The following is a 22435-nucleotide window of genomic DNA, read 5'->3' as shown; positions in this document are numbered from 1 at the left end:
TTCTGAATTTCTCTAGCTTTCCACTCACATTAAATTATACCGCTTTGACCTGACAGCCCTGTAGGGTTCACTATAAACACAACTGGCCGTACCATGTTTTGTCTCGTAGGGGTAATATCCAAAACTTTGCATAAACTGCAGCGAAAGAGCGAAAACAGTCCCCCAACATGGCCCCGATCGGATAATAATATCAATTTTATGTTGTAAAAGCAGTAAAACGGGTTGTTGGTGGAGGATTCTCGCGTATAAAACGCTGAGCCTTGGTCCCCGGGCGGCTGGGAAATGTAGTACAGTCCAGACCAGCAGGCAGGCAGATAGACGGGCTGGACTAGTAAACCCAAAACACGCTCAGTTTAGCTGACAACAACAACAACAACTACGAAGAGCCGCTTCAGTTATATCAGCCGGTAAACAATGTGACCAAGCGTGAAGACCTCCCCACTCGGCGAGGACCGATAGGAAAAGGGAAGAAAAAACAACAACAACAACGCATGACAGCGAACTTCGGTCGCTGCGAGAGGCGCCCTGCACCATGGCATCCCAGCCGAGGTAGGCAGAACCTTCCGCGGCTAGCCCGGTAGCAGCTACCCCCGCTTAGCCGACGGTTAAACCCGGTTAACGTAAACCGAGCGGGTGGCGGTCAGCCCAGCCAGCGGCAGCGCTGCGGACACCGTGTTTTTAATGCGGTTAAACTTTATGACAGAGGGAATGAACGTATGTTTGAGCACTGACTATGGAGGTGTCAAACTATCTAGGTCCAGCAGGGGGGAGGAGGCGGAATCAGCTGGAAACGGCAGGCTGGAGGGAGCGAGGGAGGAGGGGGGGGGGGGGCGAGGAGACTTTCAGCTTCCGCGAGATGTGGAGGACATCAACCTTTCACGTCGCACGGCCTGCTTCGCTATCTGCTCCTCTGTAGCTGCTTCGTGTTGGTCCCGACTTTAGTTGGAAGACGGCGGCTGGCCCTTTAACTGCGGCTGCGCTACAGCCGCGGAGCAGCGCGCGCCGGCTTCCTGGCGTCAGGGAGCAGAGGAGAGTCATGGCGTTTGGCAACAAGTAATTACTCATCACGACATGATCTGGGAAGATGAGCAGTTTCCTATGAGTCCCAAATAAAATGCATGAATAAAATCAGGTTTTACCGTTAGAGACAGATCGTATCAATTATAGTCCAATTTAAGACAAAGTCAGATTTGTCCATACATTCTGGAAAGTATGGGCTTTTATCTAGTGATTTCCAGGTCTGAATACAAATGTATACATATTTCCAGACTATTCCCCATGCCGCATTGTTTAAACCTTCCTTCCTTTTTGGTTCCTTCATTTTTTTTTTTTTGTATCCATTTCCTTCCTTTTTGTTTTCTTTCCTTTGTTGTATCCCTTTGCCTCCTTCCATCCTTTTATTTTTTTCTGTCTATCCTTTTGTTTCAGTGTTTCTTTCTGGCCTTTTTCTTTTACGCTCCTTCTTTCGGTCCACTCATCACTTTCCTCTGTGCTCCCCTTCGCCCGTTTATTTATTAACTTAATTTACTTTATTTGGTCCTTTTTAAAGGGCTGGGCGATATGGACCAAAAAATAATATCTCGACATACGATATTTATCTCGATTTATGTTTTAAAGTAATTATGAAAAAAGGCCTCTCTGGATCAAAGCTTTACCCCAAATGTCTTACAGGCCCATTTTTCTAACAACAGCTGTAGATAAATATGAGAAACATCTGAAAAATAACTTACTGGAATGTGTAAAGGTATAATTATAATGCAACATAGACAATCTTGATATAAACAGTATAGTCTCATCTTATCGTTTGCCCAGCCGTTTGTCCTTTTTTGTTAAAGTAAAAATGCCTCTGTTAAACAGCGTTCCACCAGCAGCTGCAGTGTTTCTGATCAATGGTTAACCAAAAACATACTTTTTGACAAATCAGGGTCCAGTTTTAGGTTTGATAGACAGTAAAGGGCTTTACTGTCTGTCTGCAATGCAGGGACAGGGGAACAAATCAAAGAAAAACAACAAGCGGTGCATTTGTGATGCATTCAAAAGGGTTTTGTGCAGATATTTGTGTTGACACAAGTCGGTAAATACAGGATTGATAAATATAATAGCTATTGCTGTTGAATTGTGGGTACTGGAGATCCACCAATCAGGCTTTCACTGGCCGACGTAGATTTGTAGTTTTCTTTGTGGCCTGTTGTCCCAATTCAGTTTTTCTGTTTAAGGATTTTAAGACATACAAACTGACTTGAGTAAGGTTTGCCTTTAATTTATCAATTAAATATAGCCAACATTTACCATATAAGAAGCACATGTATACTGCAGGTTCACTGATTGTACTGTAGATCTGAATCCTAACGGAATGTGAATTATGGAAATGCAAACGTACGTCTCTGACCCAAACCTTTTTTTTTCTTTTCTTTTATTATACTAAACTCCAAAGCACAACCAGGAATGCATTAGTTGGTGCATTTAATCAATAGAAAACCACAGTCAGATTTATCACCATGCAACCTTTCGATCAAGGAGGAGGAGGCATGATTCTGGGAAATTACGAGGGATCACACTTATGTCTGTACATCATACCACAATCGCTATCTTAAGGTTAGGTTATCTGGAAACATTATACTTCTGATTATAAACTAATAAGGGTACCATCAACCCTCCACTAGCGCTCAAATTGCATCCTGCACACATTTTAAAAGCATTCCGAGTTTTGTGATGGTGCCAGCAGGTTAAGGGTGGCTTTTTTTTTGGCAACTGCAAACGGAAGCTGTTCCTGGGGAGAAACGTTGAAGTCGTGTACTCGTAGTCAGCATGGGCTGTGTTGTTTCCAAAGCAACCCATTTAAATATGATGCTGATATTCTGACAAACAAAATCTGATGTTATTACAGCACCAACATAGGCAGTCTGACTTAAATAGCCAATATTAGAAAAGCATCTTGGAGGATTTCCAGGCAAATCCCACCAGAGGTGGAAATCCCCCCCCCCCCCCACCCACCCACCGCCTTGGGCAGATCAGGAATGCTCTGGAGGGACCTTATATCTTTTTTTGCATTGGAACTCCCTGGGATCACCCTTAATGAGCTGGGAGAGGGATATCTAGGTTCCCTCCTTATTTACCTTCCAAAGTAAATTCAGAGAAGCACAAGACAATAGATTGATGCATAGAAATCCATTCGCTTGCCCTCTTAAGATGTTGTGTCAGTAAGTCCCTTGCTTTCTAGACTGTTTAGTAGTCTAGCCAAGGTTGGCACCGTTGTACCTGAACGTTACAGGTGCAGTCTGACTTGCATTCACACAGAATTGGCCCATAAGCCAGAACATTAGGAGCAGAACTGTAACGCCGAGCAGGCTCCCAGGAATGTCCGTTGTTCATTCGGACGTGTGCTTTCGTAGACCTCTGAAGGTCTGTTGTTGAATTTAGCACCAGGCCGTTGGTGGCGGATCCCCTGCGTGCTGGCGGACGGGAGCTTTAAGGGTCAGACGGTTTTTGTCCTGAACGTCACACCAAGTGAAATGCGTCTCTCCAGCGGTCACCGGGCGAAACATTTCTAAGTCTTAGCAGAGCTCGCCTGCCGGGGTTCCTTCAGGCTCCGTTCTTGGGCCCCTTTTGCTCACCATTGCTATGAATCCTCTAGTTTTGATTATTTCAACGTAACCTAGGATTCATAAACTGGTAACATTCAACTATAGATGACTGTGGCACCACAGTCCTTTATAAAATCCCTAGGTGAATTTTCATATCAGTGAGTGTATGGGTAGAAATTTTCTCCAGCTTAAAGGTATACTATGCAACCGGGGTTGATTTTCCAGCGAGGCTCCCCCCAGAGGGCGAAAGTAAAAGTGCACTGTCATAAAGATGCTCAGCTGTTCTGGTTCCTCCATCAAGCCAGGCGCGGTTGTTTTGAGCTTAGCAGACAGGCGAACGCAACGAAAAGTGGAAAAAACGGCAGTACAAACAATGACTAACACAGTGAAGATATGAACATCAAGCTTCCCGCAGCGCTATCTTGGCGAGGCGGCCGCCGCCACCGCCGCGCCAAGCCGCGGCCGCAGCCGCCGCCACCTCGCCTCGCCAGTTTTATTATTATTATTATTATTTATTTATTTTTTTTATGTTGGCAAGACGCTACCGCCACCGCCTCGCCAAGCCGCAGCCGCCGCCGCCGCCTCGCCGCCGCCGCCGCGGTAGCGTCTCGCCAACATAAAAAAAAAAAAAAAAAAAGATAATAATAATAATAATAATAATAATAATAATAATAATAATAATAAAACTTGACATGCTTGCATGTTTATTTGACGTTAACACGCGGTTCTTTGTTGTTGCTTTCGCGCGTGCGTATAGTGAATGGCAGGGCAAAAACACATGGAGTTCTCGCCGTAAAGTGAGACTTCTGTGTGTGCGGGCCGTGAGTTCTTGCAATTGCAAGTGCAGTATTTCCCCCACAGACCCCCAGGGCGGCCTAGAAAACCTTTGTTCGACCTGAAATGACTCATTTAATGATCCAAAACGGTATGGAACACATTAATTAACTGAAAAATGTTGCATAGTATGCCTTTAACGCAGAGAAAGCATCAGATGTTTGGCTAGAGAAAGGCAAGGTTAGAGATTTATTTACTTGTTTTAAATAGATTTTTCTGTCACTTTTTCTCCTTTATTGTTCAACAAAGCACTTCACTGCAAAAATTGAACAGAAAATAAGAAAGTATTTCTTGAAATGAGAGTATTTTCCCTTGATTTGAGCAGGTAAATAAGATTGTTTGCCAATGGAATAAGATTTTCTACACTTAAAATAGGAACAACTCATCTCTATATATCCTTATTTCAAGTGCAGTATATCTAATTATCATATTTTAAGGGTAAAATACTCATTCTATTGGCAAATAATCTTATTTACCTGCTCAAATCAAAGAGAAATACATTAATTTCAAGAAGATTGTACTTATTTTTAGTTCTCTTTTTGCAGTGTTTGAGTGGCTCTGTGTATTAACTGGGCTAATACAAATAAACTCGCCTTGCCTTGCCTAAACAGACTTGGATGCAGTTTGAGGTTCTTAAAGGGATCATTTTCCCAAGCTCGTTCATTTTTCTTCTGATTAAATTCTGCCAAAAGTTGTTGGCCTGGCAGCAGCTGTAAAAAGTTGCTTAAAATGAAAGATTGCAGTTGTTGAAATTCAGCCACGTTTTCACAGGCTGGGGTATGGTTCCACCTGTCCGTTTTTAGGAGAACGGCATGAGACGGCAGTGCTTATGGGTTTCCTGTATGTTGCCTCAAATTCCTCTGTTGGGGTTGGTGTCGTTTTGTCTTTGCTGCTTTGGTGATGGTGGTTGTTGTTGTTGTTGTTGTTGCTTCTTTTTTTGAGATTTTTCTTTTTCTCCATGCATCCCGAGGAATTGTACCCTGCAGGAATACCTCAGATGTTATCTTGTTCTCTCCTTTTTCACTCCTCTACGTTTTTTAACCTTTTCTCATATTTTTCTCTTCCTTTTTTTCCTCTTCTACCCTTTTGTGTCCATTGATCATGAAATAGTCCCAGAATAACCACAAGTGTTTGTTTTGCTGTTTCTGGTGCTACACATCTGCGAGTGCTACGTTGGTACCGCCTGTTCCCATTTTGTACCTTGATTAAAGCTAGTGTATGGAGATCAAAAGTGACACACAGAGCTAGAATGAATCTGCATTCCTATGCAATAAGTAAATACAGTCTCAGGGGAGCAGCACTTGACATATTATTAGCATTAGTTTGTCTGTGTTTGCGTCCTTAGAAAAAAAAACTTCATTAGGAGAACTTGCCAAGAGGAGTGTAAGTGTTTGGCTACAGAGCTCATCGTCACATTTTGCAAAACACAACGCATCAGGAACTTATGCTTTGGCCACATAATCTGACATTATTCATCTACTGTTGCCCAACTATATTAAAAGAAATAAATGGGGGGGGAAAAAGTCAACCATTTGTTAGCGAAAGTTAAATTTGTGTCCTGCAGCTGTACGATCACCTTAACTGCATTAGCAAGTCGGCAAGAGCGCGTATGAAAAAGAAAAGCGTCCATGTGGCGCAATGCTGCCGGTCAAAGTCCGCCCCACGGCCAGATTAAAACGCTCGGCCAGGACCTAAAGAAAGCCGTGCAGGAATCTAGTGCCTTCCACGGAGGGAAAACCCCAGATAAGATTATCCAGAAGGCAATTTGTTCAGGTTCTCTCTGAGGGTGGTTCATTTTTTTTTTCCCCCTCCACACACTGTTTTGCATTTTATCTTTTTGTTTTTGTCAAACAAGCAACACAACCAGACGGTGGTGCACACTTGTTGTGTCTCTGGGGTTTTATGTACTTAACTTTGGAACATATGGTAAAGCTAAATTGTATGTTTAAGTCCTAAAATCCTATGAATTATCTTTTACAATGACTGTAAAGACTGAGACTAGTTTCCTGTTTGTAGTTTTATAACCATTTAAGGGTATTTAAAAGACCAGTCAGGGTTTATAATGATTTAATCTCTCATATATCTCTTCCCTTTTTTTTTTTTTCTTTTTTTTGTCTGCAACATTTAAATGTTATCAGGTGCTAAGGAATATTTGCATACTTTTTCTTTTCTTTTTTTCTTTTTTTTAGCTTCTCAGGAAGTGTTGCCGGTTTATGCAACTTGAATGTCTTGTTTTGTGTGAATTCTGAGCCGGTGTCTCACCAAAATGTCATTACGGTTACATAATGACAATAAAAGATTGTTGATGTTATTCGTTTCGCTTTATTCTACTATAATATGATTTGATTAGTCTTTTTTTTTTTGGGGGGGGGGGGCTTTGCTGCATTCTTAATGTGGCTATACATTTTCAATTTAACAGTTTTGAACCTACTGCTTTTGACTCTCATGAAAGAATATCAGAGTTTTCATCTCGAGTCCAAAAAGAAAGACGTTTTTACCCAATACTGCCAATTACAGACAGTTTATTCAACCATAGAGCCTTTAATTCTGGTCTCTGTGATGTATTTAATGAATGCAAATGTTGGTCGACTTGTGTGACTTCAATGTAAAAGAAAACAAGGTGAGTGCTCATCATAATGAAACCTAAAATCCAGATCTGCTACCTAAACAAATGAAGCAATCTGGGCGTAGGCGGGCTGGGCGGCTGGTGCTTACCTCTGGGTAATATGGGGTGATTTGTGAGGAACACCTGTTGTGTTGATCACCCCTGGGTGTCCGGGCATTGCCAGTTTGTGCTCCTCTGCTTGGCTTGGTCCCAAATCTTTGCTGCTCCCCGTGTTGCCATGGCGTGCGTCCTGCGGGGATTGTTGTCAGTGACAATGATTTGGAGAAGTGTTTTGGGAGGGGGGGGGGAAGACCCGTGAAACATGAAAATTCAGTGTTCATATGTTTAAAACGCGTAGCTTGGCCTGGTCCCTAAGGAAATTGCTCCACCCCACCCCATTTTATAATATTTTATGATTTGTTTCAGTTAATGGGCTCCTATAAATTAAAATTTATCCTCTCGGGATTTGGCAGAAGTGATGTGAGGGGTGTGTAAGGGCAGATTTGTTCTCATCCCTTGGGTTTAACAAGTCTGTGAAAAGACATCATATGTTTGCAGCTCCCATTTTTCTTTGTTTGTTTTTTTGTTTTTCTGTTTTTGCAGAAATTTCCCGTTGGCTTATTGGTGCTGGAACGATTTAGTTGCAATTCTTTATATATATATATATATATATATATATATATATATATATATATATATATATATATATATATATATATATATATATATATATATATATATATATATATATATATATATATATATATATACTTTAATATTCAGTGTCCTGGTCAGATTTCCATATTGTAAGTCCCAGCATGATCTACTTGTAAAGAAGGTGCTAATTTAGCCTATTTGTATTTCTATCTAATTTCCCAGCGTACACAATGAAGAACGGAACCTTCTCCGTCGCCGAGCATGGGAACAAAGGATCCAAGAAACCAGCCAAATCAAAGAACTCGACGCGGAAAACGTGCCACTCTTTGCAGAACCCTACAAGGTGAGAACGGACTTTAGAGGGAGCGCGACGCTCAAAGAACAACGGTGTCTTTTTATTGGGCCATCTGATAGATCCGTCCAGGCAAGCTGGACGGTGTACATGCAAAGAGAAGCGCGGCCCCTGGCAGGGCGCGTAACTCCTGGTTTCTATGAATAGCAGTGTGCTCATCTCGGCTTTGCTCGGGAAGGTTGTAAAAGTTCAAGATGAAAGTTCAAGATGAAAATGTGGGCTGTATAAGCTGAGCCGCTGGTACCCAAGGCCTTAATCACAGCATTCTAGTTTGATATTATCTGCAAATGTCAGATGGGCGATGACGCTGCTATCCGTCAAGGGATCTTAAAACAATATAAAAGGAGTGTCAATTTTATTGGAATGAAATGATTTACCTTTTTGAATAAATCTGTATTGGGTTTACAGCAATCATCTACTTATATTTACTGAATTCATGTGTCCACAGGTATTTTGGCAATTAGTGTTTGAGGTTGGAGGGCCCCCTTGCCATCACCCTAATGTTGAGCCCGACTCTCCATCAGATTCCAGTCTGACTTGGCCGCTCCCTAATGTTAACGTTACTTCCCATACATGCAGTATTGTGCAGGTTATTGTTCGGAGTAGTATCCCTTTTTTTTTTTTTTGTCGTTCTGCTCTTTATAGATGAGCCATAGCTGATATTAGCAGATCTATTAGTCCAGCTATCTGCCTGGGTTGCCAGCCTGGAGTCGACGGATAAACAGACGTGCCGCTAATGGCTTGCCAACTGTTATTTCAACTCAGTATCACCTTACTAAGAGTGTCGCTCCTCTGGTTTCCTTAACATTACAGTCTGGGATTTCTCTCCCCCACCCCCCCCCCCCCCTTGAAGAGAAGTCTTTCAAAACAAGAAAATGTGTCTTCATTGTAATTAAGAGAGGCTGACTGGCATGGGCTTTGCTCCGCTACTTTATCCTCCAAAACATACTGAGTAAATCTCTGGTCACTGTAACGCTTTACCGGCCGACGCATAAAATTGTTTATGTAGCCTTACAAGAAATATTTTTTGTTATTTTGGGGAGAGTTTTAAATGTAGAAATGTATTGAAACACAATGACTCGGTTGTTGAATCTCTATAAAAACGGTAATTGAAAAGTGTTAAGTTGACGGATTTCAGCCTGGGGTAACATCTGCCTTCCTCCTCTGAGCCTGCTAATGGCCTAAATAAATAACCTCTGTGGCCAAAATAGCTCTGCCCCTGCCAGGGCAAACCTAGGGGCCTTAAGGTCAGTGAAACACTAGCTGCTCCTCTACAGGATTCAATCTGTGGGGGCAGAAGAATGATGAAAAGGTGATTTCTGATATACTTATCAGTTTGAATCTGAACGCAGCTGGTGGGAAGCTGCTTAGGATAATTTTAACTGAATAAAGCTTTTTATAGCGAATTAATTTAGTAAGTAAGGGGTTGCTTCTGATACATCATTCATTGAAGTTGAAGAAAATTGCCTTTTGTGGTAACTAATTATCACTCCCACCTAAACTTGTGTATTATATTAATGTCACATGTTTGCACAGCTGTACTCAGCGTTTTTGAAGGTTTGTCCCAGATCAGAAGAGCTATCTGAGGCCTTCAGAAAGAGGATTGTAGCAGTTTGAGTCTCTAAAGCATTAAAGAGGTCTCAAAAGAACATAAAAGCCCCAATTCCGCTATACAGAAAACAGCCTTCAAGTGGAGGACGTCCAAAATGACTCACCCTGGTCTGGGCTTCCAAGTAAGTTCATCAAAGGGTCGAACTCTCATGGGAGGTGTGCAATGAGGAAACATTTTCTCATTAACACGAAGGCCAGGAGGAAGTTTGAAGTTATTTGTATCTAAATATTTAATGTGGTGTCTTTGGGTTTTCACGGCCATTGTTGCAAATATGTTTGTGTTTTTTTTTCGTTGTAATTCTGTTTAATTGAGACGTGTTTCTCAGCAGTGTAAATGTCCTTTTTTTCTTTTTCGCAGACGAACAAAGGGGACGAGCTCTCGGATCGAATCCAAAGGATGCTGGGCAGTTACGAAGACGTGAACAATCCCACGCCCGTTCCACTCGAGCCTTTACCCATTCCTTCCCTCTCACAGCCGGATCAGAACCGGCCAGCTGCAGGTCAATCACGCGAGACCCTGATCCACAGTCAGGAGCTTTACACGGCTACCCAAAGTCAGAAAGGGACATCTAATAGCTCGTACCCGTCGCCCGCCTCCGTCTCGTCGCCAAGCCGCCGCGGGCGTCCATCCAGGTTGTCAGCCCCTCCTCTGACCCCCGGTCAGCTCAGACACTCAGGGCATCACAAAAAGGAGAGCGAAGTCTTCCCAGATCTCAGGGGGGTCATCAGCCTTCCCCAGGAAACGTCTGCCCCCTCTCCAGATGCTAAGCCTCTTCCCGTCCTACATTCCTGTGACCGCAATATTGTCATGGATACCCGGGACGCTCTCAGTAGACATCAGCTTCAGGGGTCCCCCGATATTTCCTCAGGGTCGACCAGCAGCGGGACCGTTTTCACGCTGAACATTCAGCTTTCGCCGATAAATCCACCTCCACCCCAAGCCAAGCCCAGCGCACTGCCCTCCCAGACCTTTCCTTCGCTGCTGCCGTCCAAGCCGGCCGGAGCAGTCCTGACCCAGAAGCCAACAGCCTATGTGCGGCCCATGGATGGTCAGGACCAGGTGGTGGACAAGTCACCCGAGCTGAAGCCATCACCGGAGCGTTACGCACCGCTGCCGGAGCTGATCGGCAAAACTGACATTGCCAAGACAAAGATGACTCCTCAATTCTTGGAGGTGATTTTTATTTTATTTTTTTTCTTTCTCTCACAATGTCAGATATTGCAACTGTAATAATCTAAAATGTGCTTTAGCATCTGGTTGAGATGTGAATACGAGACACTAGTTGAGTAAAATGGCAACGTTTTAGGATGAGCACATTGGCTCTGCATTTACTCCGACTCGTCTACTGTAGGCCCCTAAACTCACTGCAGTAGCCGTAAACAGTCTGAATGGTTACAATTTTGCGTTTGGCATTTGAACAACGTCAGACGTCGATACAAACATCGGAAACCCAGAGTCGGCTTTCCCGATCGTTGGGGCAGGAAGCTTCTTCCTTTTTGTTTTACACGTCTTTCTTCGTAGTAGGGCTGTGCCATTTTTGCAAAGAATCAAATTGCGATTGTAAACTTATTTAGATTTTCCTATGCATTCATTACAAGCGACAAATATGTCCTATAAATGCACGTGTTTATAGACGAGAACTAATTAAAACAGAAAATATAATTTTTTTTTTCATTATTTTTTTGTTTTATGGAGCCAAATATTTGTATTCAAGAGCACAGCTTGTTGAGTTGAACATTAATCCTTGCTCAACATAAAGTGCATTGTGCAGCTAACAAACACCGCTATAAATAAAAACAATGGTAGTGGTATTGAATGCAATGGCAAAACTTAGTTATTCATCGAATAAACTCTGATACAACTGATCTCTAATCAGTGAAACAAATGGGTTTACAAATATTAACTTAGGTGCACTTGGGGGGGAACAAAAAGAACACTTCTTTAGAAGATGAAACTGAAATGAACAAACATCAATAATACATTAAATAAATTCATAATTACTTTACGCCAGTAAAACAAAATAGTATTTTAGTAACTAAGAACCTTGGGTGAGTGACACGTGCCGCTTTGAAGTGCGTTCATGATTTTTAAATCATGTCTGTCACCGATGCTTGGCGGGGTGGAGTAAATTTCTGTCGTACAGTCATCATGAATGTAGAAAAACTACAACCATCTGTTGTGTGTTTTTTTTTTTTTTTTTTTTTTTTTTTTAAGTGCTGATACAGCTTAGTCATGTTTCTGTGTAGTATTAGCGTCACCTCAACACAGTCGCATTTCTTGACACTACAGCGTTCTCAGAAGACAGACAGAGCTTTCTTCTTTGGCTCCAGGGTTTTATTGTTTTCTTGGCCTTGAATGCTCTCTTCTCCGCAGTACAACGTTGCGCATTTTACAGTTGGGTGAAAAACTGCTAACTTCTAGCTCACGCGCATGGACCTCCCTGCTAGCTGCAAGTCTGTGTCCCCTTCCCTGTGTTGGCAAACCCACTTTAACTGTATTGCCGCCACCCAAAGGGCTGGAGTGAGAACGGACACGCGTCTCATTCTTATTAAAAGTTACCTGACTAAAAATTGCAATGCTCTGTGATTTGCGCGATTTATATTGCAAATGCAATTAATTGCACAGCCCTACTTCACAGGTAGTTTTCTCTTTCCTTTCTCCTTCCTGTAGCTTTTCACAAGGTACAAGCTTTTCACATACAAAGAACGTGCCCTTTGACTGCTCTCCTCTGCCTCCGTCAACCCTAAGTTGATATATTTTTGCGATAAATCTAAAATTGGTGACAAAAAGATTTAAAATGCATCACACAATACAGTCAGAACTACACACTAGAAAAATGCTGCTCAAAAAAATGAACTCTGTTGTCAAAAAGGCTGCGGAAGAACACCCGTTACATTAAGAGGTGTAAAGGCACCTCTAAATGGCACACATTAACACTATTTGTCATATTTTTGAAAGAATCGCCATTTATTGACGGTCTCATGGAACCAACGGCTATATATACCTATCCCAACCCTTCAATTTGTTAATAGCTATATTGATAAATCGTGTATTTATAGTCTTTTTGATTTTAGCAATGCTAACTTCAATTCAAAAATACTTCAATAATTCCAAAGGGTAATTAGATAAATATATATCTGAATAAATATCTCTGTTGGGGTGTTTTTTGTTTGTTTTTTAATCGGAGTATTGACAAAATATCAAAATTATTCTTTGCTGCTCTAAAGGCATCATCTGATGAAGTTCTATGTGTGGAAGATATCTTAAGGGTAAGTGCAGCCTCTTATGCCCACATTTATAGCTCAGTGTGAATGGAGTCATTTTACTTTTTCAAGTATAGTGCAAATTACTTTGATTTACTTATGCTGCTTATTTTTATTTTTTTTTATTTGGGATGGGTGGTTGTAACTGCGGGCTGTATGCCGACACCAGACTGGGACCAAATATGAGGACACTCTGTCTTCTCGGGCTATTATGGCGATCAGGAGACAGAAAGTCTCTATTGGGTCATTTCCAACCTGCACCATTTAATCTAACCTGTTCTCCTTGTGTGTGGTTTCTTCACACAAACTTATTCTTCAAAACTGATTTCTGTAGTCCTGCACAGTCCTCTGCACGCTTGGCTGTATCGTTTATCTGGGCCTTTCTCCTGTGGTTCTTTTACTTGCTTAATTTCCCCCAAATCCTGAGTTCACAAAGGAAAAGAAACATGGAAACATTTCTGTCAGGGGAAGAATATAGTAAAAAGTCGCCTAACAGACATACTAAAGATAAACGTATGTATTTCATGCATTGCATGGGGTTTTCTCACACCTTTTTGAGACTTTGCAGGAACAAAACAGTTTCCAAATTTAACGTTAGTAACCCCTGTAAGAAAATGCAAGAAAAAATGCGCTCTATTCTCATCCCAAATAAGGCTGTTGTCCAGACACCCATGAACGTATCTCGACAATCCTGAAATGTTTTGGTAAAATATGCAGCAAGACAATGAACGGAAGCCCACCAGCAAGTCCACATCTGATGGGGATGGACTAGTCAAAGTCTGTGGTAGGACCTTAAATAGGCGATTTATGCTTGGAAACCGTCCGATGTTGCTGGATTAGAACAAAGATGGCACACAGGAACAGATTGGTTTAGGTCCCTCTTTTTGCCTCGTAACAAAATCATTTGAAAACCGCTTTTGGTATTAATCAGGCTTCTTATCTCCGATGTTAAAATTTGTTCCAGGAATGTTTAAATGTGAGCAAAATAGTTAACAGAAGAAAAATATCATAAGGCAAATACTTTTTCACAGCACTGTCCTGATGCTTTTTTTTGGCTTTACTAATTTGGGTTGTCAAATTTGCATAAAAAATGAGTGATGTGTTAATTCATTGAAAATTCATATCTTAATTTACAGCTTCATCTAAAAACTGGCTGCTTTTTTGCGATGTTCTCCTGTATTACAGACTTAATTTAGTGGAAATAATTTCTCCTATTGTAGTTTATGGTACAGAACAGATGAACCTATGCTTAATTTAAAGCTGAATCAAGCCTTTTTTTTTTTAACATACATAAATTACCTCCTTTGTCTTGACAGGAAATGACTCAGTCATGGCCCCCTCTGCTGACAGCTATACACACACCACCCTCTGAGCCATTCAAGTCTCCAGTCCCACCAAAGGTACCTTCTTGCACTTAGGTTGTCTAGCAATCTAAAGTTTTCCCTCTCTCTGCGCTCTAACAACACTGTTTATCCAAGGTTCTGGTCCCAACACGAGGGTAGAAACGGTGATTATTCCTAAAATCAGGGAGGTTTTCAATTGGAGGCCGTGTTGGGTGTGTTGGAGGGAGGGAGATCAAGCTGCTGTGACCTCCACCTAATGAAAGTCTCCAGATGAGACATGCACTTGGAGCAGATTATCATTAAACTTGTTGTGATTTCTTAACCTCTTGTCCTCTTGTAAACGCCTCAGATTTAAAAAACCATGATCATATTTAAAGTGCAAGTCTGCGGTTAAAACGACGTTTGGTCTCGTTAAGCTAAGGTGCCTTCTGCGCAGGAACGTAGCTACATTACATGTTTGGCAGGATCCTATGGGTTTGGAGAAATGACTCTTAGCTTTGCCTCTTTAACAGTCATCATTTCAGCGGAGAAACAGACTAACGTTTGCAGATGAGTAATGAAATGCGTTTCTTTTTCCACCCCAGCAGGAAGCAGAACAAGTCTCCTCATGTCGAGAAGAAAGTGAGTAACGTTCAGTTTGTCTTGGCCAATCAGTCGACCTGTTTGAACCCATTAGATCTGGATTTGGTTTAGACGGCAAGTTAAAAAGCAAGTGAAAAGTAGAAAATTAAGCTAATAGGTAATTATAAATGATAAGAGATTAAAAATGATGTAATTTTACTTCAGACAAATATTGCTGAAAGAGCCGATGAAGGTTTAAGTAAAAGTGCTTGTATAGCTGTCTGTGGCCCCACTAAGATGAATTACCTGCTCTGTTATTAACACTCTCACGCGTTGTCCCTGATTGGTCGCTTCCAGTTGATCCAAATCTCACAATCAAATTGAAAGCATCTCTAATGTTTCTTTTCAGAAAACCATCAATTCACCGCTAAAGAGCCGCCTCATTACAGCCAGCAGAACTCCTCAAAGTAAGTAACCACACCTCTCAGAAGGACACCTGTCTCATTTTAAATGGTAAACCTGTACCGCGGATGAAGGTTCTCTTCCTCAAATTAAAGGAACATAAACCAGTCATTCTTGTTCTGCCGGTTTACTAGAATTAAATAGTCTTGGAAGGCTCCCTCTGACTGTGGCGTTTCTCTTTAGCTTTGCTTTGGACACAGAATTTAGTCCTGACGTTAAAATTAGCTCAGTTGTTCACTCAGGCTAAGATCAAGGCTAACCTGCCATAGTAGGACTGATCAGGGCTTCTAGCTCCTGGAGATTGGATTACTTGTAACTCTTTGGATAATGTGCCTGATCAGGTTTTACTTTTTTTCACCTGAAACTTGTCTAAAATTCAGCTACTCCCCTTGTTACCCGTACCAAAGGACGCAACTAAATGATCTCACTTTAAGTTTGCTTGTGTTGGCTTCCACTCGATTTTAGAGTTTTTTTTTTAATTGTACTTCCTTTTAAGGGTCTCCATGGTTTGACTTGTGTACCTAAAATATCTTTTATGCTCTTGTCAAACCATCTCCTATGGCTAGCTCCTAAGTCCAGGCTAAAACCCGGCAGGGGCGAAGCCTTTTTGACTTTTAGAAGAGTCTCCCATTTCAACTGAGATCTGCCCAGGACTATGAACTTTGCAGAAAACATTTAAAAAAAAAAATACAATGACCAAGTGATGATGGAGAGAATTTTGTTCAATCTTTAGACACTAACATACATTTCCTTTGTATTTGGTAGAATTTCTCTTTAAACAGTACGACTTTTGGCTAGTAGATGTTTTGGCTATTCTTCTACAACCTTGGCCCTTTGAGTTTCGGCCCCTTCTAAATATTTCCCTCATAACGTTTGTCCTTGTGATGCCGTCTAGTTTAGTGAATTGCGTCAATCCTTCCTGGAGCAGACCTCCCAACACGATGCTGCCATCCCTGCACCTCACAGCTGAGATAGTGTCTTGAAGCTCTGCTCTTCGTCCTTTCGAATGTTAAAAATGGTCCTTATGGCCAAACACTTTAATATTGCTTTCACACTCATGAATGTCTCCAAATATTTCAATAGATTTCTTTAGATTTCCCTAAGGACGTCAGTCAAGGGCGGTGTCTTTGAGTGACATCCTGATAACAGCCACGGGTTTTTCTCTGTGAGCTTCTGATTGGTCACTTTATCCAAGTTAAATAAAGCAATGACTTCATCATCTGGACCTCCTAAATGATTTCGAAGCAACCTAATGTATGTAAACTTCTGACTAAAGAAGGTGAAAAGATATTCTGGCATTCTGGCTGATAATCCTGACTGACCTAAGACGGTAAAGGTTTAGTCTGATTTATTAACCGATGGAGAGAAGGAGAAAAAACTTGTTTTTTTTTTCTATTCAGTGTATGTAAACGTGATTCCAACTCCATGTATTGTTGACAGCTAAAAAGTACTTTTTAATGCCAATCTGTGTGCATTTGTCTGTAGTTCCTTTGAAGCCACACATTCCAGTGATGCCGAGATGACGAGCTCCAGCGACTCTGAGAGCAGCTTAGAGTCGGACTCGGACAGTGACCTCCCCACTAAGGAACCAAAACCTCCAGAGAGCAAACTAGTTCAAATCGAGGTCTTTTATTCGTTTACTACGTTTTCCTGATCACACAATGCTTTTCTCACATGCCTTTTTTCTTTATTCAGTAACTCCAATGTTTGTGTTGTTTTCTCATAGCCTGATGCTCTGGCAGGGAGCCATCGTGACTGGCAGCTGGGAGAGTGGCTTAGGTCCCGTCAGCAGAACTCAGGCACTGATGCTCAAACCTCCAAGCAGAGCCGTGCAGACGCCGGAGAGGAGTCCAAGTCCTCATCTCAGCAAAGAGAGCTCACCGCTGACCCGGCTGTTCCTCAGCGGAGCGTTAAAAGCGTCCAGGATGGCTCCTGCAGGCAGAGCAAAAGCAAGAAACTCCTTTCGGAGGGCGGGAGCCGCTGCAGCAGTTCAAGGAAACTGGCCAAGCCGTCTGCGGCAGGTTGCCCGGACCGAGCTGAAACGGCGCTCGCTGTCAAAGCTGAGGTAGTCGCAACCACAGAAACGACGGAGCCGCGTTTCACTGACAAAGTCGAAGTGAAGTCAAAAACGGGGCAACACAAAAAGGACAGCAGAGACGCTAAAAGAGACGCTAAAAGAGACGCTAAAAGAGACGCTAAAAGGACGAAACACACTAAACATCATAAGCAGGCTGGGTCTGAGGTCGCCACTGTGGAGTGCGCTCACTGTCCGTCCTGTGGCGTCCGGTATCCTAACCCCTGCTGCTGCTCGGCCCAGGGTCCCACGCAACCGGACCCCCCGTCCGCTGCTCCTCCAATCAGAGTCAGCTGTCCCAATACAGGAAGCGAGGTGCCTCGCAAATCGACCCACAAGCACTCGCGCAAGCCCCACCAGGCAGCAAAGGGTTCAAGGGACCATGACCAGCTTCCTAAATCCCTGCTGGTGAAGATTGAGCTCGGTCTGCTCTCTAGAGTCCCCCCGGAGTCCAGCAATAACAAAGGGATTCCCAGCAAGTCAAAGAGACCAGCGCTGGTCGTAGAGAAGGATGAGGCAAGCAAAGAGTCTTCTAAAGCACACAAACCCGGAAAAGCCAATAAAAAGTCTCAAAATGTGAGGAAGCTGTTTGGCGTGGAGGGATGCTTTACCTGGTACTCATGTTTATCGCTAAAAAGTTATTTCAATGATCTTTCCTTTTTTAGGTCAAGGTGGAGACTAAAAGCCCTCCCAAGAAGAAACCCAAGTTGGAAAACAAGGATGCCTCATTAAGTCGTACTTCTGTCAAAGTAGAGTACGTCCACTAAAGCAGAGAGAGATCTGATCGTTTATCGGCATGCTGTTCATCACTTCACACTAACTTTATCTGTTTTTTCCTACAGGAGCTCCAACAAACCAAGCAAGGGTCAAACGAAGGCTACGAAAACATCCCAGGACCCTGCAACGTCCAAAGACATTGTTAAAGCGTCAAAGCTACAGGATCACTCTTCTGCAAAGCTACCCAAGGCCGGTAAGGAGACGGAGAAGGCCACGGGTAAGGACTCCCTCAAGCACAAGAAGATCAAAGGGAAACACCCACCACAACCCCCGCTCCATAAAAAGGTTGTTCAAACTGCTGTATATGTGGTAATATGTATGATTAACATAACCGCAGCATGTTTACAACCCAACTTGTCTTCTGCAATGACAGGTAAAGGTCCCAAAGGGCAGTGTTGATGTGCCATCCACCTCCCAGCCCCAAAGAGAAGCCGTCAGCAACAGATCCTTGCTGAAATTTGACAAGAGGTAGAATTCTTCTCCCCACCCCCAAAGGAAATTTTTTTGTTTGTTTTTTTTTGCTCAAAGAGGCTTGAAAAGTATTTGTATATATTTACAGCCTCAAACCTCTGTGTTTGATTGGGAGTTTGTGCGCTAGAGCAACGCTAAGTAGTGCGTCTCTCTGAGGTGGAAGGACATAGAAACATGGTTGTCGTGATTTTTATGATTTATTTGTTTACTAATAAAAATCAAAAGTGCAGTGTGCCGTTTGTATTCAGCGCCCTAAACCCTAATTACCCTAAAAACAGTCCATTACAGCCAGTTGCTCCTCCAGATGTTACTCAGATGCCTTCCAGATTCCTATTATAAACAAATAAAATAAATAGAATGGCCAGATTTGTGTTGGTGTATCTCATAAAATACACTTTTTTGGTGGCAATTTGAAAATGTTCAGAGGGTGTAAATACTTTTGCATGTATGGTTTTTTATTCCATAAATCTGGAGGTTTTCACATATTTCTTAACATTTTGAAATTATCAAGAAGTAATAGTTAAAGATGTACATCCTTCAGAAACAAATTCTTTTGCTTGTACTGTTTCTTACATGATGGCAGCTCCTTGGGAGGATTTTAAGAGTAACACCACACTGCAGCACTTCAGTTTTCATTAAAACCGTGATGTTAAAACTTAAAGACCAGCTAAAACTTGGAGCACATTTTTTACATGTACATCTTTTATTCCGTTCAGTTTATTTATATAGTGCCAATGTGTATGACGTCTCAAGGCACACAAAAATATCTGTTCAGTCGAAACATGCAGACGGATTCCAAGTCAAGTACACAATCCTAGTTATCAAACAATGCAGTTAAGTCTATTCAGATTGGTTGAAAGGTTTCCGTCTAAGGGAACCAATCAGATTGCATTTGGTCATCGGCGTGCAGCATTGGTGACGGTCGCCTCCTCAGCGATCATGCATGTAGCGCCAGCTGAAAGGAGAACTCCCCTTTTTAAAGAGCTAAAGATCCATGTGATCGTTTTATGCATTTTTCTCTTTCTATAAGGCAACAATTGTGTCTCACTAATTTGTGTTTGTGATGTCACGTGATGACTTCCATGTTTCACAGACAGTATCCAGTGAACCATTATATAAAAGAGGCTAAGAAACTCAAACACAGGGCAGATGCTGAGGTAAGCTTGTCTTTTTTTCTTCCCTTTTTAAAAAAAAAAAAAAAAAAAAATGCACCACACTCCACGCCGCAGTGCATGTAGCTGCCTTTTTACTCTGGTATTCTATTATGTCTTTGTAGCCAGATAAGCTTAGTAAAGCGTTCACCTACTTGGAAGCAGCCATGTTCTTTGTTGAGAGTGGCATTGCCATGGAGAAGGATCCCCAGATTTCAATGTCTTCCTATACAATGTTTGCAGAGACAGTGGAGCTCCTCAAGTAAGACATCACACTTTTTCAGGGGCTTTGGCGTATACTGATCAGAAAACTTTGCCAATAGCATGCACATTCCCCAATATTTGTCACACACTGGGCATTGAAATCTTCTTGCAAATGTGACGCAAGCTTCCCGCCACAGTGTGACGCGTATTTTCTCGGATTCATGCTGGAGTTTATCTGTCGTTCTCGCAGATTTGTACTGAAACTTAAAAACCCAGTGGACTCATCTGCTGCCCCCTCAGAAAAGGACTTTTTAGCTTTATGGTAAGGGGAAGCGTCATCTCCTGTCGCCGATGCTACACGGCATTACAAGATGTGGTTAAAACGCGGCTGCAGAAATGCCATGTCTGCAGTGTGTGGCTTTCTCGTCGTTTTTCCTCCGACAGTTTTTTTTCTTCAAGTGACCCTTTCTGTGTCTTGCTTTTGTAGTTTGAAGTGCCAGTCGCTCCTGCACATGGCCTTGTTTCGTCACAAACAAAAAACTGCAGTAAAGTTCTCAAAAACGCTCACAGATCACTTTCATGTAAGTCATAAATAATTTGTCTCATCTCTGCCTGCTTTGGTAAGGCGTTAAAAAGTGAAATTCAGTTTATCTTTCAGAACTTTGCTCAGGGGTCGGACAAACAGCCCTCCTCATCAAAGTAAGTCACCCCTCCCAAAAAAAAACGAAAAAACAAGTTTTCCGCTCCACGCAGGGGTTCAGCTTTTTTCCATCTCACCCTGTAGGACAGCAGAAAACTCGTCCCCCAGCGTGCCGTCTCCAGCCAGCACCAGCTCAGGTCCCAGTTCCAACCACAGCGGGTCCGCCATCGCTGCCGTTGGCGCCACCGTGGCGATTCCTCATGACATAGAACAAGTGGCCTTTTCCTATGTCAACATCACTACATTATTTCTAAGTGCTCATGACATCTGGGAGCAGGCAGAGGAACTGGCACTACAAGGCAGCGGTAAGAATGAAAAATCTGGTTGGTTAGCTTCTCTTTTAAACTTTATTATTATTAGTATACAAATGTAAGTTGTAGTTTTACAACATGGCTTTTATTTTTTATTTTTCACTAGAGAAACAGTTACTTATATGTCCAAGAACAGGATCGTACCAGTTTGGGTAAAAACGTCAGCAAAATATCACCAGTGATCCGGAAAGTTGATTTTAGTGCAGAGGATGCTTAATTACAACTTCCTCCCAATATATAAAATCAGGACTTAAAATAAATTTATAGTGATATTAGACCTTAGATGCAAGGTGCATGAATGGATAACATCAGTTGACAACAAAGGAAAGGCAAGATGTTCTCCAGCAGCTTTGCATTTCTATCAGATTGTCTTTTTTTTGTAATTTTGCACTGGTAGGCCAGTGGGTGGCGATGTACGATGTGACGCTGGAGTCGATTTGAAGTAGCTTACCTGCAAATATACCATCAAGCTAATAAAATGTTTTTTAAATAGCTGTTCACTGCACAGCGTCCCAGTGTAGTCCAGGTATGTTTGATTTTTGGTTGTTTCCAGGACTGGATGAGTAATGGAAAGAAAAATAGGGTACTGGAGAAAAAACATTTCCATTATATAATTCCCTATTTTTTGTTTTTTACTTTCCTTTGCATTGCATACACATAAAATCTACACACAACCAATTAACTATCTGTAACTGCTAAAAGGGTTGCAGATTAAATCCATCACAGGTGATTATGGTCGATTGGCAGAGTCTGATTTTGTAGGTAAGCAATCAAAACATGGAAATTTATACTAAACGAAAAAGTCATCAGCTCTGTAAAGTCACAGAGTTTCGCAAAAAACTAAGTAATTAGGAAGTTAACAGTGACTTTCTGTGGCGTTCACCTTTGGAGTCCTCTTATGTTCATTTTAAATCCACATCCAGCCAGAGATCTGAGCCAGAAATGGCTGAGATTGCATTAATCTCCTCTTGGACACTCAGTCTCCAATCCATCTGTGTTTCAGGTATTTTCCCAGAGCTGGACGCTGCCATGGGCCCTCTGAGCCTGATTTCAAGTATGAGCTTCATGGTCCGCTACGTCAGACAAGGAGTCCACTGGTTGAGACTGGGCACCCAAAAGCTATGATGCTGGAGGCCTAGACTTGTCTCTTTCGGACATCATCTTATTTCATCATCAAAGTCCATGGCAGATGATTGTTTTGGAATTACCCGTTCTGGAGATGGCTTCATGAATTCATTTAAAACTTCTTTTTTTTTTTTTTTTATCTTTCCCTGGGACAAAGATATCTGCGCTCATCTAAATCCTCTGCATATATATTATGTTGTTCCTCATGATGTGAAACCAGAGCTTTAAACAAACATGGAAGGATGCAAATCAAATATTACCAGAAGTGCCATTTTGGGGCTCTGTGAATCATCTCACTTAATCATGTGCTTGTGGTTCAAATATTGCTGTGAGCCTTTTTTTTTTTTTT

At 42.0% G+C, this 22435-nt stretch overlaps 1 protein-coding gene across 4 annotated transcripts; it reads left to right on the top strand.

Annotated features, from left to right (window-relative positions):
* The first annotated feature begins 305 nt into the window (after positions 1-305).
* Positions 306-22435, top strand: aff1 (AF4/FMR2 family, member 1). Of its 4 annotated transcripts, none has more exons than XM_036140318.1 (19): positions 306-549; positions 7903-8023; positions 10002-10817; positions 12872-12913; positions 14224-14307; positions 14838-14871; positions 15221-15278; positions 16759-16897; positions 17000-17923; positions 18013-18101; positions 18190-18409; positions 18498-18592; positions 19689-19752; positions 19872-20008; positions 20201-20272; positions 20438-20531; positions 20609-20649; positions 20735-20955; positions 21965-22435. In XM_036140318.1, exons 1-19 carry the CDS (start codon positions 533-535, stop codon positions 22084-22086), a joined length of 3390 nt encoding a protein of 1129 aa, XP_035996211.1. In that variant the 5' UTR covers positions 306-532; the 3' UTR covers positions 22087-22435. The 4 variants fall into 4 exon arrangements, with proteins under 4 accessions (XP_035996211.1, XP_035996210.1, XP_035996212.1 ...); XM_036140317.1 differs by having other exon boundaries at positions 14835-14871; XM_036140319.1 differs by lacking the exon at positions 20201-20272 and having other exon boundaries at positions 14835-14871.

The sequence above is a fragment of the Fundulus heteroclitus genome, chromosome 8, assembly GCF_011125445.2.
Source record: "Fundulus heteroclitus isolate FHET01 chromosome 8, MU-UCD_Fhet_4.1, whole genome shotgun sequence".
Classification (NCBI taxonomy): domain Eukaryota; kingdom Metazoa; phylum Chordata; class Actinopteri; order Cyprinodontiformes; family Fundulidae; genus Fundulus; species Fundulus heteroclitus.
The sequence above is the reverse complement of the archived record's forward strand: the minus strand, read 5'-3'. Positions and strand labels throughout refer to the sequence as shown.

What these genes read in the sequence shown, in the direction of transcription:
- aff1 (XM_036140317.1), top strand. An exon ending in AACCCCCGCTCCATAAAAAG is followed by an intron (nt 18,410 to 18,497) that starts GTTGTTCAAACT and finishes CTGCAATGACAG; the next exon opens with GTAAAGGTCCCAAAGGGCAG. An exon ending in ACTGGCACTACAAGGCAGCG is followed by an intron (nt 20,956 to 21,964) that starts GTAAGAATGAAA and finishes TCTGTGTTTCAG; the next exon opens with GTATTTTCCCAGAGCTGGAC.